Below are 10,968 nucleotides of genomic sequence, written 5' to 3'. Positions count from 1 at the left end.
TATATATATTTTATAGAGACTTTAAATATAGTATACAAGATATTAAATACATTTATAGTACTTTTTTGTCATTGCTGGAGCTCGGCAGCCTCTTTTTAAAAAGTATGTCAATGGGCTTTAACATTGTTTGGACCTCAGTGTTGTCAAATGTGTTGCAGAGGTGGTGGTGGTTTGAATTGACATTACGGTGAATAAAAGTTACAGAATTTTTATTTTAGGCGAACTATCTCCTTATTGTGTCTGTGATTATGATGCAAGCTTGATAATGTTTTGCATAATGCATTTTTCTCTAGGGGCCACAAGGGGCGCTGAAATATTTGAGAACCAATTTAGACACATGTAAGGGGCCATTCAGAATGTGTTTTCTAAGTAACATGCATTAGATGGACGTTTGACAGTTGCACTTGCGTCTTGCACATTTTGCTGCATCTCACGTATGACATGGTATACTAAAAACACAACACAAAGTAAAAAAAATAAAAATAAATACATGCTGGTTTGGAGCATTCGTTTCATAACCTAGTGCATTTTGTCCATTAGTTTGGTTTGTTCAGGCATAAGGACACAAATTACGTCAAAAAAATTGGTCCAAGACCCCCTCAACGATGTGGTTTCAGCCCGATTAAAAACAAACACTGGAGCAGTTCACTTGTGGTGAAACAGAACAGAAATGCTGCTGATCAATTCATCTTAATGGATGACAGCTATGGGAGGAATCCCAGAACATAAACTGGTGCACTCTGACCAATGAGAGGATGGTTTTACTCGCGCAACTTGCATAAATTGATAAGCTTAAAAATGTTGCCTTGTGAAAGTAATCTGAACCAAGAAAAAAAAAAAAAAAAAGCAACAATGTACCAATTAAAGTCCCTGTTTTGGGGAAAAAAGCAATCTACAGGTCTGAAAATGTCCTAAGACAGGGGTGCCCAAACCTGCTCCTGGACGGCCAATGTCCTTCAGAGTTTGGCTCCAACACACTTGCTTGGAAGTTTCTAGTGAATCTGAAGAGATTGGCTGGTTCAGGTTTGTTTAATTGGGGTTGGAGCTAAACTCTGTAGGACAATGGCCCTCCACATGAACATGTTTGGACACCCCTGTCCTAAGAGAAATGCCAAGTGCAAAGTACTGAGTGCAGCATTTGGACTCACTCCATGTTGTTCTTTAGTTGGTGAACCGTTCGCTTGTCCAGATATCGACAGAACAGTGTTAGCAGGTTGGAGGGCAGAAGAAGTGGCTCAACAAGTGTCGTCTGGGATAGCTGCCTGGCCACATGGAATACCGTGTCCGTCCTGAATGGGTGCCATAAAAACAGTTTACATTTTAACATACCATTGAATTAAAAACAAAAAGAACAAAAATGTGTTGCCATTCACTGAACAGGTGTAGATTTCAAACTTAACATTAACAATATATTTGAAAACTATAAGACACTGCAAGAAGAAATATTAAATATTACCGGTTCTCGTATATAACACACAGAACCATAAATAATTCAGTATCTACAGAATTCTAGATTTTTAATTACCCAGTGGTCTACTTTCATTGTATGGAAAAACAGCAGTATGAATATTCTGCTGAATATCTTTCACAGAAAGTGAGAGAGAGAAGTTTTTTTTTTTCTTTAAGAAATTTGAGGGTAAGATCACAAACAATACCAGGTCTCAAAATCTCCAATGCTGGGCTCCATAGGAAGGTCAGACGATAGAAGCCTTTCTCCTTGAGAGAGCAAAGCATACAACAGCGACAGACCAAACTGCAAACAAAGAGTTCATTTAAGATAGCAATACCACTAGGCAACCCTGAGAAAGTGTAAAGCTGTTAAACCTCCAAATATCATCTAACCATGGTCATAATAAAACTACATGAAAAATGGCAAGTGTAACTTAAAAACAACTTCGTAAAACCTGACCTTGTTTTGGCAGGCCAATGTTAACCGTGTGTCTTTCGAGTCAGGCAGTGTTGCGGTGAACTCTTTGAGATTTCTGATTAGCTGACTGAATGCAAGTCTATCAATCACAGCACGGAGAGATGGATACAGAACTGGCAGAGCCTGTGAAGAGGTTAGAGCTTGATCACATATTCAAGATATATACTGATAAAACACAACATTACATGTTCCAGACCTCATCTGTATCTTTGCTCATCAATACTGGGAGGTTTTTGGTCACCACGCTCAAGATATGCAGTGATGCATCATGTGACAGGAAGGGGAGGAGTCTGGCCAGCATACTCTTTCCTTTTGATATTAGTAGACAGGAAATAAATTCCTCTCCAGAGTCCCTGTGATATGGTACACCATTGGAGTATATGAGATCAGAATCTTACACTGTACACTCACAACAGAAAGTTCCAAGTTTCTTACAATAGATTAGTGCACCGCAGCTCATTGTAAAGCTGATCCACCTTCCTCTTAATGTTCTGCATCAACCGCCTTTCCTCATCTTTGTCAGACACTGTTGCCTTCATCTTGTTTGCCTCTTCCACTTCTAACAAAACTATGTACAACTGTGAGAAAGCAAAAGGGTTATACAAAGCAAACTCATATAGGGCTCAAACTAAATCTTACAAGTTACCTTATTGTTTGGTTAATACATAGTGTTAAAATGAAAGATGCAGTAGTGATGGGCACTTTCGAAGTACTGCTAATTAATCGGGTTTTAATCAGTGGTTTGGAGCACTTATCAAACTGCCAAAGTCACACAATTTCAGTAAACCAGGCTTCATGTCATAACTATTTTGAAACTGCAATGGTTGCCACCAGGGAGCAACCTCTGTAAACCTATTAATCTCAGATTAGCGTCATTAATTTGTAGTTAATAGTCTCTTATTGGCCCTTATTTAGCCCTCCATAAAACAATCCTGGCAAATTAATACAAGAACTCATTACACAGACACTTTGTACGTAATGGTATTTGATTTGTAATTTATCAAATTACACTTTCAATTAAAAAAAAAAAAAAAAAAAAAAAAAAACCCCAGTTTGCACACTTAGATCCTCTGATTCTGAGCTGTTGCTGGTCTCATGGCAAAAAACTAACACCATTTGGTGGAAGGGCTTTTTGTATCTCTGCCCCCACACTATGGAATTCTATTATCATTACAATTTCAAAACCCACATTAACCCATCTTTCTTGTTTCTCTGATCCCTAACTATAATCGGTTTCATGTGATGCATTTTGTCTACGCTCCGTGTATCTGTACTGATTCTCTGCCTGCTGTCGTGTTTACTTGATACATTGTAAAGCAACCTTGAGTTTGCAGAAACAAAAAAATAAAAAATGCGGCTATCCTGAATACTTAATTCTAATTCAAATCAGCATTCATTGAGTGGTAAAATATTTTAATTTTTTAAAATATAAGTTGCAGCCCTGGTGCTAGGGCATTTTCAGGTGTTTCTTGGTTGCAGACATCTTACAGTAAAGGAATGAAAGGAAGTTGGTTGGCGTGACAATATTTCTAGTTAGGACATCATAAGAGTGCAAATGTATAGCCCAATCCAAAAATAACTTTAGGATTAAAAAAAATAAACTGGACGCGAATATTAAAAAAAAAAAAAAAAAAAAAAGTTTACCCTACCTTCTCAATAGTGCTCAACACCTCCAACCTTTGCCGTCTAGAGTCTTTGTGCTCCTGCCACACACACAAAAAAAAAAAGTCACTTATTTTTTCTCAAGTCCAAAATTTTACAAATTATTATTGCAGCCTCAGTTAAAGAAATAAAGTCTCACCTCATCAGATGTGTTTGCATGAACAGCATCAATTGCTCGTCTAGGAGAGAAACAAGTAGACACTGCAACCTGCCCAAGCGAACCTTCAATGTGGACAACTGAAGTAATGCAAGAATTATTGCCAACTATTAATACTGTCAATTTATAAAATGGGTATTAAATTAGCTCAATGCGCCACACCTGGGATATACGAGAGTGCTTTGGTAACATAAGGGGTTGTGAGTTTAGGTGGTTCCTTCTTTAACCGGTCACCCAAAATCTCCTCTTCAGCAAGTTTGGCTTCTATTCTTTGATAGTACTCCTGCAGAGATTAACAACTACGCTTGACATCCAACAGTTTCTCTTTGTCTTATCTTTCAAACAGTTGTAAAAATCAAATACATTTAAACATTACAAAAATAAAAATGTACTATTTAAAGCAAACACAGCCACTGGGATCATGTTGTGAAAACAAAAAAAAAAAGCAGTTAAACCTTGCTAAGGATGGCTAAGCAGTTCAGGAATGATACAGACCTGGTAATAGTAGTCATCCAGATGTGGATTTTTACTCTGTAGCTGAATCATCTGCAACCTGATTATCCATTCCTTCTCTTTATCAGTCATGATTTGGGAATATGGGTCCCAGCTCACTGGCTTTCTGTGAATTACATCATCTAAATTCAGATAAATAAAACTTAGGTTTCCAAGTGGGGAAAAAAAAAGCAATGCTCTTTGCCCTCACCTGTGAGGTCTCTGCTGTCGTTGACTCAAAAGCCTCTTATGCTGCGGATGGAACTGGGCAACAGGACCTGGTGCTCTAAAAGTTGACAAAGAAAACTATTGTCGGAACAGGCCAAACAGTAACTAGTAAAGTCTATTTTATGAGATTATAAAAAACAAAAAAACAGTTTCATAGAAGGGTTTGTAACAACACAAGGGGAACATGCATATTAAATCTTATTCCTTTATAAAGTAGATCACTAACCTGAAGCCCTGCATGATGTTGGTGGATGGGCTATAGAATGGAGCAGGCCTGGGGGAGTCAGTCCCAAACTGCAGATGCATGAGTTTGGGTGTGTGGGGCATTGGTGTAGAGAGAGGAGGACGGGAAGGTGAAAGAAAACCTCCAGGCTGGAAAAATAAAACAAAAAACAAACAAATATAAGCCACTGGAACAAAAAGGCTTTATTCAGGAACAGAACCTTCCAAATTAGCAGTTGTAGTATGAACAAGGGGGTCACCTGGTTGTATTGTTGCTGGGGTGAAAAGAGTCTTTGGGGACGAAAGGGAGAGCAAGGAACCATGGGATTCTTTTGTGCCCAATCAAGAAAGAATGGATACATTTAACACTCGTGTTCAAACACAGCTAGCTTTGCATAGACCAACACCACATATTTACAGAATGTAAAATGTTTACAGTCTCCATATATTAGAAACCACACTACCTGATAATGACATCTCTGGTTGAAGGACCCAACAAAAGGAGGTCCTCTCCTGCCCCGGCTAGTGGAAAAAGGTCTCATAGGAGATAGAAAGTTTGGAGACACAGGTGGAACCCTGCCATGTCTTGATCGATCAATGACTCCCACGATTGCCTGGTCCTAATTGATAAAAAGATCAAAGTGATCAACAGTTGTATTGCATAGCTGCAAGATACACATCTGAGATTTGCTTGAGCACCTGAAGTATAGATGCCGCAGGTGGCCTACTGGACTTCTGAGGTGCTATCATCCACTGTGAGGAAGACAGTGGCAAACATTACATCCCAGGTCAAACCAAAAAAAGCTAAATATTGCTAAATACTCAACATTACACACTGTATTTGAATTGAGGTCCTCCCAGTAGGAGCTGAGGCTGCAATCCACAATGGCACTATCAAGACTCTAGGGAAAAAAACCCAGTGCAAAAATGCTGGTTAATACTTAATTTAATTTCCCACCAACTTTTCTGAAATAAACATCAGGCACGTAAACCTTTAGGCTCGGTCGACCTTCCACAGTCTTCACCACAGCTGGGTCATCAAACAGCTGCCCTCGACCTGCTCTCCCTCTCTGAGACCAGCCTGTTGGAGTGTGGGGCCAAACGCGAGATCCCGGTCTGGAGGCTGAATGGGAACTGTGAGGTGGAGGTGGTGAAGACTGTGGTGTTGGGGAGTTGTCGCTACACAGCAGCAGGAGATCCATAGGGTCAGCAGCTGGATTATCACCATTTGTGGCTTCATCTGGTTAAATTTTTTTGCATAATGCGTGCATAAATAGTTAGTTAAAAAAAAAAACTGCAGTGAAAATGCTTCAAGGATTAAAATCCATCTAACTCATTTTCATCTCCCATACCCATCCCAGAAAAAAAGAAATACACAGGAAACTTTCTGCTTCAGCCATTTAGGTCAATTTTAAATGCATTATATATTGGATTCCAATCCAGTCACAGTTTGTGCATGACATCCAATTCCAGTAAGTAATTCCAATTTTATAATATAATACCTAAGCCAAATGTCTCCTCATTGTAGAGATCAATCTCCTCATCCTCTTCAGCCATTTCCTGCAGTAGTCCACATTCATCCTCCTCCTCTTCTCCTTTGTCGCTCCACTGATCCCCATTCTCTGGCCAACTGGCATCAGGAACAGATTCCCCGGTTTTCTCCTGAAAACCCAGAGAGCAAAATAAAATGTATAACAAAACAAAAAAGTCAGTGTTAACACAGCATGACCTACTATTCTGCAGAAACAGCTTATAAGATATATATTAAACTGTTTAACATACAAATATTAAACCATTTAAATATCAGTATTAAAATAATCCACATTTATCTTATTACACTTATTTAGTTACTGTGCATATAATCTTGTAGTATTTAATGATTACATTTGTTTTTGTAATGTAGAAATAAAATTTAAGTACAAATAGAACATTTAAGTAAACTTCACGAAGGCTACAGACCACAATTATAATGATGACAAAGGGTACAAACATACACTCTTATAAATACATAAATTTTCACCTGAAACGTCACATGAACACCTATTTTTTTGTCAGCTATAAAGCTGAAAACCAATACCAGGATTGCATTTCTTAAATTGCATACAAAGAAAAAAAAAAAAAAGACAATTTACACTTAAGTAACATCAGTTAACTACATTTAACAAACTACACTTTTTAAGGATGTATTGAACCTAGTTAATTTCATCATCAACAAATTAGTCACAACATTAACACGTCATTAAATATAAGTTGTATAAGTTAATGGATCTGAGCAAACATGACCTATAGCACCAAATTTTTAATCAACGAACGATAACAAAGATTAATACTGTAACGGATAAATTGTGCTTTTTTTAGTTATTGTTAGTAAATGCATTAACCAACGCTAACTAAGAGGACCTTATGGTAAAGTACTACCGAAAATATTAAGTGTGAATGCGTAAACGCACAACAGGCAATATGCGTGGCATTGGCTTTCCTTACCAAAAACGTGCACCCCATTCACAGTGTTATTGCTTCATGTACTTACGGGATGTTCAGAATCATCCATTTAAATATGTTACTATTTCAGTATTTTGTGAAATATTTCGTTAAGCTTCCACACTCGCTGAACGTCTACAACTACCAGTTCTCTTCCACGTGCTTATCAGTGTTTGGAAATGAACACACCTGCGTGTTTGGAGGCGGTGCTTTAGGCAAGGGCGTAACTACCATAGTTGCCAAGTCCACTTATTTTGGGTTTATTTCCAAAATATAGTTGTGTATGGTCATTTTGGCCATTGAATAACATGGGGTATTTTGTGAATGGGAGTATAATGGTTTACGGAATAAGTTCAATGTTTTGGCGGACCCTATGCAGACTTGCATGCTGTGCATATTCCCCACCATCCAAAAGGGGTCGCTTATTTTCCTGACCGGGTTGTTTATTTTGGTCTTGTTTTTTTCAGAGCATAGTCGCTTTGTAAAAAAAAAACTCAAAACATGGCAACACTGCAACTGCATTATGGGACACGTCTTCCCTAATAACCAGATATGGTCTCCCATATCTGTAGCTATTTGACAAGATATACTATATGAGACCCCTTAACTCATTTACAAGAATAACAAATCAGGGAGGCCAAGTAAAATTTTGATGGGTTCCAGCGCATATAGGAGTGGAGGGGAATGAAAAAGTAGATAAGGTGGCAAAAAGGGAATTAATGAAGAGAAACATAGAAATGCAAATAAGAATCAGTAAAGCAGAAGTGAAAAGCATAATCTGGGAAAAAATAAACCAAACGTGGCAAGAAAATACCACGGTATATGAGACCCTTAACTCAGTTACAAGAATAACAAACCAGGGAGGCCAAGTACAATCGTTATGGGTTCCAGCGAATGAAAACGTAGATAAGGTGGCAAAGAGGGCATTGATGAAGAGAAACGTAGAAATGCAAATGAGAATCAGAAAAGCATAATCTGGGGGAAAAATAAAAACAAATGTGGCAAGAAATGTGGGATAAAGAGGGGAAAGGGTGACATCTATACCAAATTCAAAAGAGTATTAAAGCAAAGAGGGTAGGAATTGGGAACAGGAGAGAGGGAATTGTGTTGACTAGGTTAAGGCTGGGGCATTGTGCTCTAAATAAAACTTTAAAAATGGTAGGGAAACACCAGTCTGGTCTGTGGGACGAATGTCAGGAAGAAGAATCAGTGGAGCATGTAATTCTACAGAGGCTACGTTTACATGCAACCAAATAATCCATTTGTAATCGGATTGACGGCTCAATCGGACTGAAAAACCTTAATGTTAACACCTTAATCGATCCGATTGAGCTCAATCGGAGATTGAAGGGGGTGGTTTATTCCTTTTCTAATACGATTGAGAGTGCATGTAAACACTCGATCGGATTGAACTCCGAAACTGAAAGAACTGCGCACGTGCAATGACGCAGAAATAGCGTATTGACGTATGAAGCGCAGAACGAGCGGTTCTTCCTTTTGAATAACGTGTTGAATAAATGCGTGTCCTGTCACTATAAAACGCTCCTTTCACTCGGCAACTGTGAAGTGGAGCAGGACAACCTCCCACCAGTCCTTGTTTTGGATTATCATCCACAGGCAACCAGTTTTGGGCGCGGGGAGGGGCATTTTTACTGTGTGATAAATATGAGCAGCACGGCACAGCGTTAATTTATCCATAAATTAATAAATATTAATTCTGCTGTTAAAAATAAATAAATAAACCGTGTAGGAGAGTGGTATTAAAGTCCGCATGAAATCAAAATTGACTTTATTTACTTTACTAGCGCACATTGCTAGTAATGATGTGAATAATTAATTAATTATTCCGATTTGAATAATTAATTCCGATTTGACACTTGTGACATAAACACGCACATCAACCCGATCACTTTCTTTAGCGTTCATGTAAACACTAAACACGGAATGAATTCAGTCCGATTGAACCAAAAACGTAGCCAGTGTAGGAAATACAAGACAATGGAAAATAATCTTAAAGAAATAGGGGTGCAGAAACTTACTTTAAACCCAGCTAACAATTTTTGGTTCCCAGAATGTTCCCGGAACGTTAGTTTTTGGTTCCCAGAACGTTATCTTTTATGGTTTGTTTTTGGTTAGCCAGTAAAGTTCCCATAACGTTAATCTAACGTTCCCAGAACGTTCGTTTTTGGTTCCCATAACGTTATGCTAACGTTAATCTAACGTTCCCATAACGTTATTATAACGTTCCCCTAACCTCTTTACTTCGATATGATACCCCGCTGTACATCAGTAATCATCCAGCACACTCGTGACCCACTCAAGTATAAGCGGTATGGACGCCTAATCAGTATTATAAAAACCACATATTGTTTTTATCTATTGTTTAAGTAATAATCTGAGCACATCAACCATCATATGTAAGAGGTTCATAAAATATGACATTTATACACAGATATATATATATATATATATAATATAATAAAAAATTACTTGACTTAAAGTAGGATATCAGTACATTCATTTCTTATCACTGAAGTGTACAGACCTTCTTTTGATCCGTAAACAAAAACCTCTCGCTTAACATCCTGTTCTCTTCAGTTAGGCATTTTAAATCCCTCCGAAATCATATTTACTCTCATAAATATATTAGTTTTAAGTAATCATTCAATAAAGAGATCGATAAACGAGCGAGTCAGTCAGCCAGTAAAACGAAAAATGACCGTTAATTTTAAAATTCGCGGCTCTCTGTAGAAGACAGGTGAAAGTGCGTGCTGGAGAAGCGCGTGCAGATCAGAGGCGCGCAGTAAATGAAGATGAAACAAACCCACGAATTTATGATTTATGTTATCACTCTACGCTTAACCCTGGCTTAATATTATAATTTGAATTGAATTATTGAATTTTAATAAATGCTGCATTAAACGAATTTCAGGGCTTTGTGTAGGTCATTAGTTACGCATTAACATCTGCGACGTTTTCATTGGAAAGATAGTTTTACAGGGTTATAAAAATAACCTGAGAATAACCATAAGGGAACGTTCTGTATAAGTTATTTTATAGGTTATTTAAAAATAACCACCCTGCAACGTTCTGGGAACGTTATTTTATGGTTGCAAAAATAACCTAAAAATAACCATTAGGGAACGTTCTCTATAAGTTTTTTTTAGGTTATTTAAAAATAACCACCCTGCAACGTTCTGTGAACGTTATTTTATGGTTGCAAAAAAATAACCTAAAAAAATAACCATTAGGGAACGTTCTCTATAAGTTATTTTTAGGTTATTTAAAAATAACCACCCTGCAACGTTCTGTGAACGTTATTTTATGGTTGCAAAAATAACCTAAAAATAACCATTAGGGAACGTTCTCTATAAGTTATTTTTAGGTTATTTAAAAATAACCACCCTGCAACGTTCTGGGAAGGTTATTTTATGGTTGCAAAAAATATAACCTAAAAAGAACGTTGCCCTAACGTTAGTATTTGGTTCCCAAAAAAGTAACCAAACGGGAACCAAAAACTAACGTTAGGGGAACATTCTGTGTTTGCTGGGAAGGGGTCATGATGTGATTTAAATTTTTCCTTTCTCTTTGAAGTGTTACAAGCTCTTGGTGCATAAAGAAGATCTGTAAAGTTGCAAAGACTAAAGTCTCAAATCCAAAGAGATATTCTTTATAAAAGTTAGGAGTCAACCACGCCTACCTAAAACGGCTCGTTCTAACACGTCCCCATGTCTACGTCACGATGTGGGAAGATTTGCATAATGCCGCCCAAATGTTCACGCAAAGAAAGAAGGCGTAA

General features: G+C 37.7%; 1 protein-coding gene across 3 annotated transcripts in view; it reads right to left on the bottom strand.

The window, feature by feature from the left end:
- Nucleotides 1–7,348, bottom strand: part of patl2 (PAT1 homolog 2) — a 10,237-nt gene extending 2,889 nt beyond the window's left edge. The window contains exons 1-18 of one of the 3 annotated variants that reach the window (XM_016439927.1): nucleotides 7,173–7,348; nucleotides 6,191–6,350; nucleotides 5,681–5,928; nucleotides 5,525–5,590; nucleotides 5,388–5,441; nucleotides 5,153–5,308; nucleotides 4,949–5,026; nucleotides 4,693–4,838; nucleotides 4,450–4,524; nucleotides 4,242–4,365; nucleotides 3,909–4,029; nucleotides 3,729–3,826; nucleotides 3,577–3,630; nucleotides 2,363–2,505; nucleotides 2,124–2,280; nucleotides 1,910–2,050; nucleotides 1,656–1,753; nucleotides 1,149–1,289 (exon numbers count right to left, since the gene is read on the bottom strand). In XM_016439927.1, coding sequence (XP_016295413.1) covers nucleotides 1,149–1,289; nucleotides 1,656–1,753; nucleotides 1,910–2,050; nucleotides 2,124–2,280; nucleotides 2,363–2,505; nucleotides 3,577–3,630; nucleotides 3,729–3,826; nucleotides 3,909–4,029; nucleotides 4,242–4,365; nucleotides 4,450–4,524; nucleotides 4,693–4,838; nucleotides 4,949–5,026; nucleotides 5,153–5,308; nucleotides 5,388–5,441; nucleotides 5,525–5,590; nucleotides 5,681–5,928; nucleotides 6,191–6,350; nucleotides 7,173–7,190 — 2,078 coding nt within the window. In that variant the 5' untranslated portion in view covers nucleotides 7,191–7,348. The remainder of the gene's footprint in view (nucleotides 1–1,148; nucleotides 1,290–1,655; nucleotides 1,754–1,909; nucleotides 2,051–2,123; nucleotides 2,281–2,362; nucleotides 2,506–3,576; nucleotides 3,631–3,728; nucleotides 3,827–3,908; nucleotides 4,030–4,241; nucleotides 4,366–4,449; nucleotides 4,525–4,692; nucleotides 4,839–4,948; nucleotides 5,027–5,152; nucleotides 5,309–5,387; nucleotides 5,442–5,524; nucleotides 5,591–5,680; nucleotides 5,929–6,190; nucleotides 6,351–7,172) is intronic. The other 2 variants (XM_016439926.1, XM_016439928.1) reach the window with 2 other exon arrangements.
- Nucleotides 7,349–10,968: the final 3,620 nt, after the last annotated feature.

The sequence above is a fragment of the Sinocyclocheilus anshuiensis genome, unplaced genomic scaffold (assembly GCF_001515605.1).
Source record: "Sinocyclocheilus anshuiensis isolate Anshui unplaced genomic scaffold, SAMN03320099.WGS_v1.1 scaffold151, whole genome shotgun sequence".
Lineage (NCBI taxonomy): Eukaryota > Metazoa > Chordata > Actinopteri > Cypriniformes > Cyprinidae > Sinocyclocheilus > Sinocyclocheilus anshuiensis.
The sequence above is the reverse complement of the archived record's forward strand: the minus strand, read 5'-3'. Positions and strand labels throughout refer to the sequence as shown.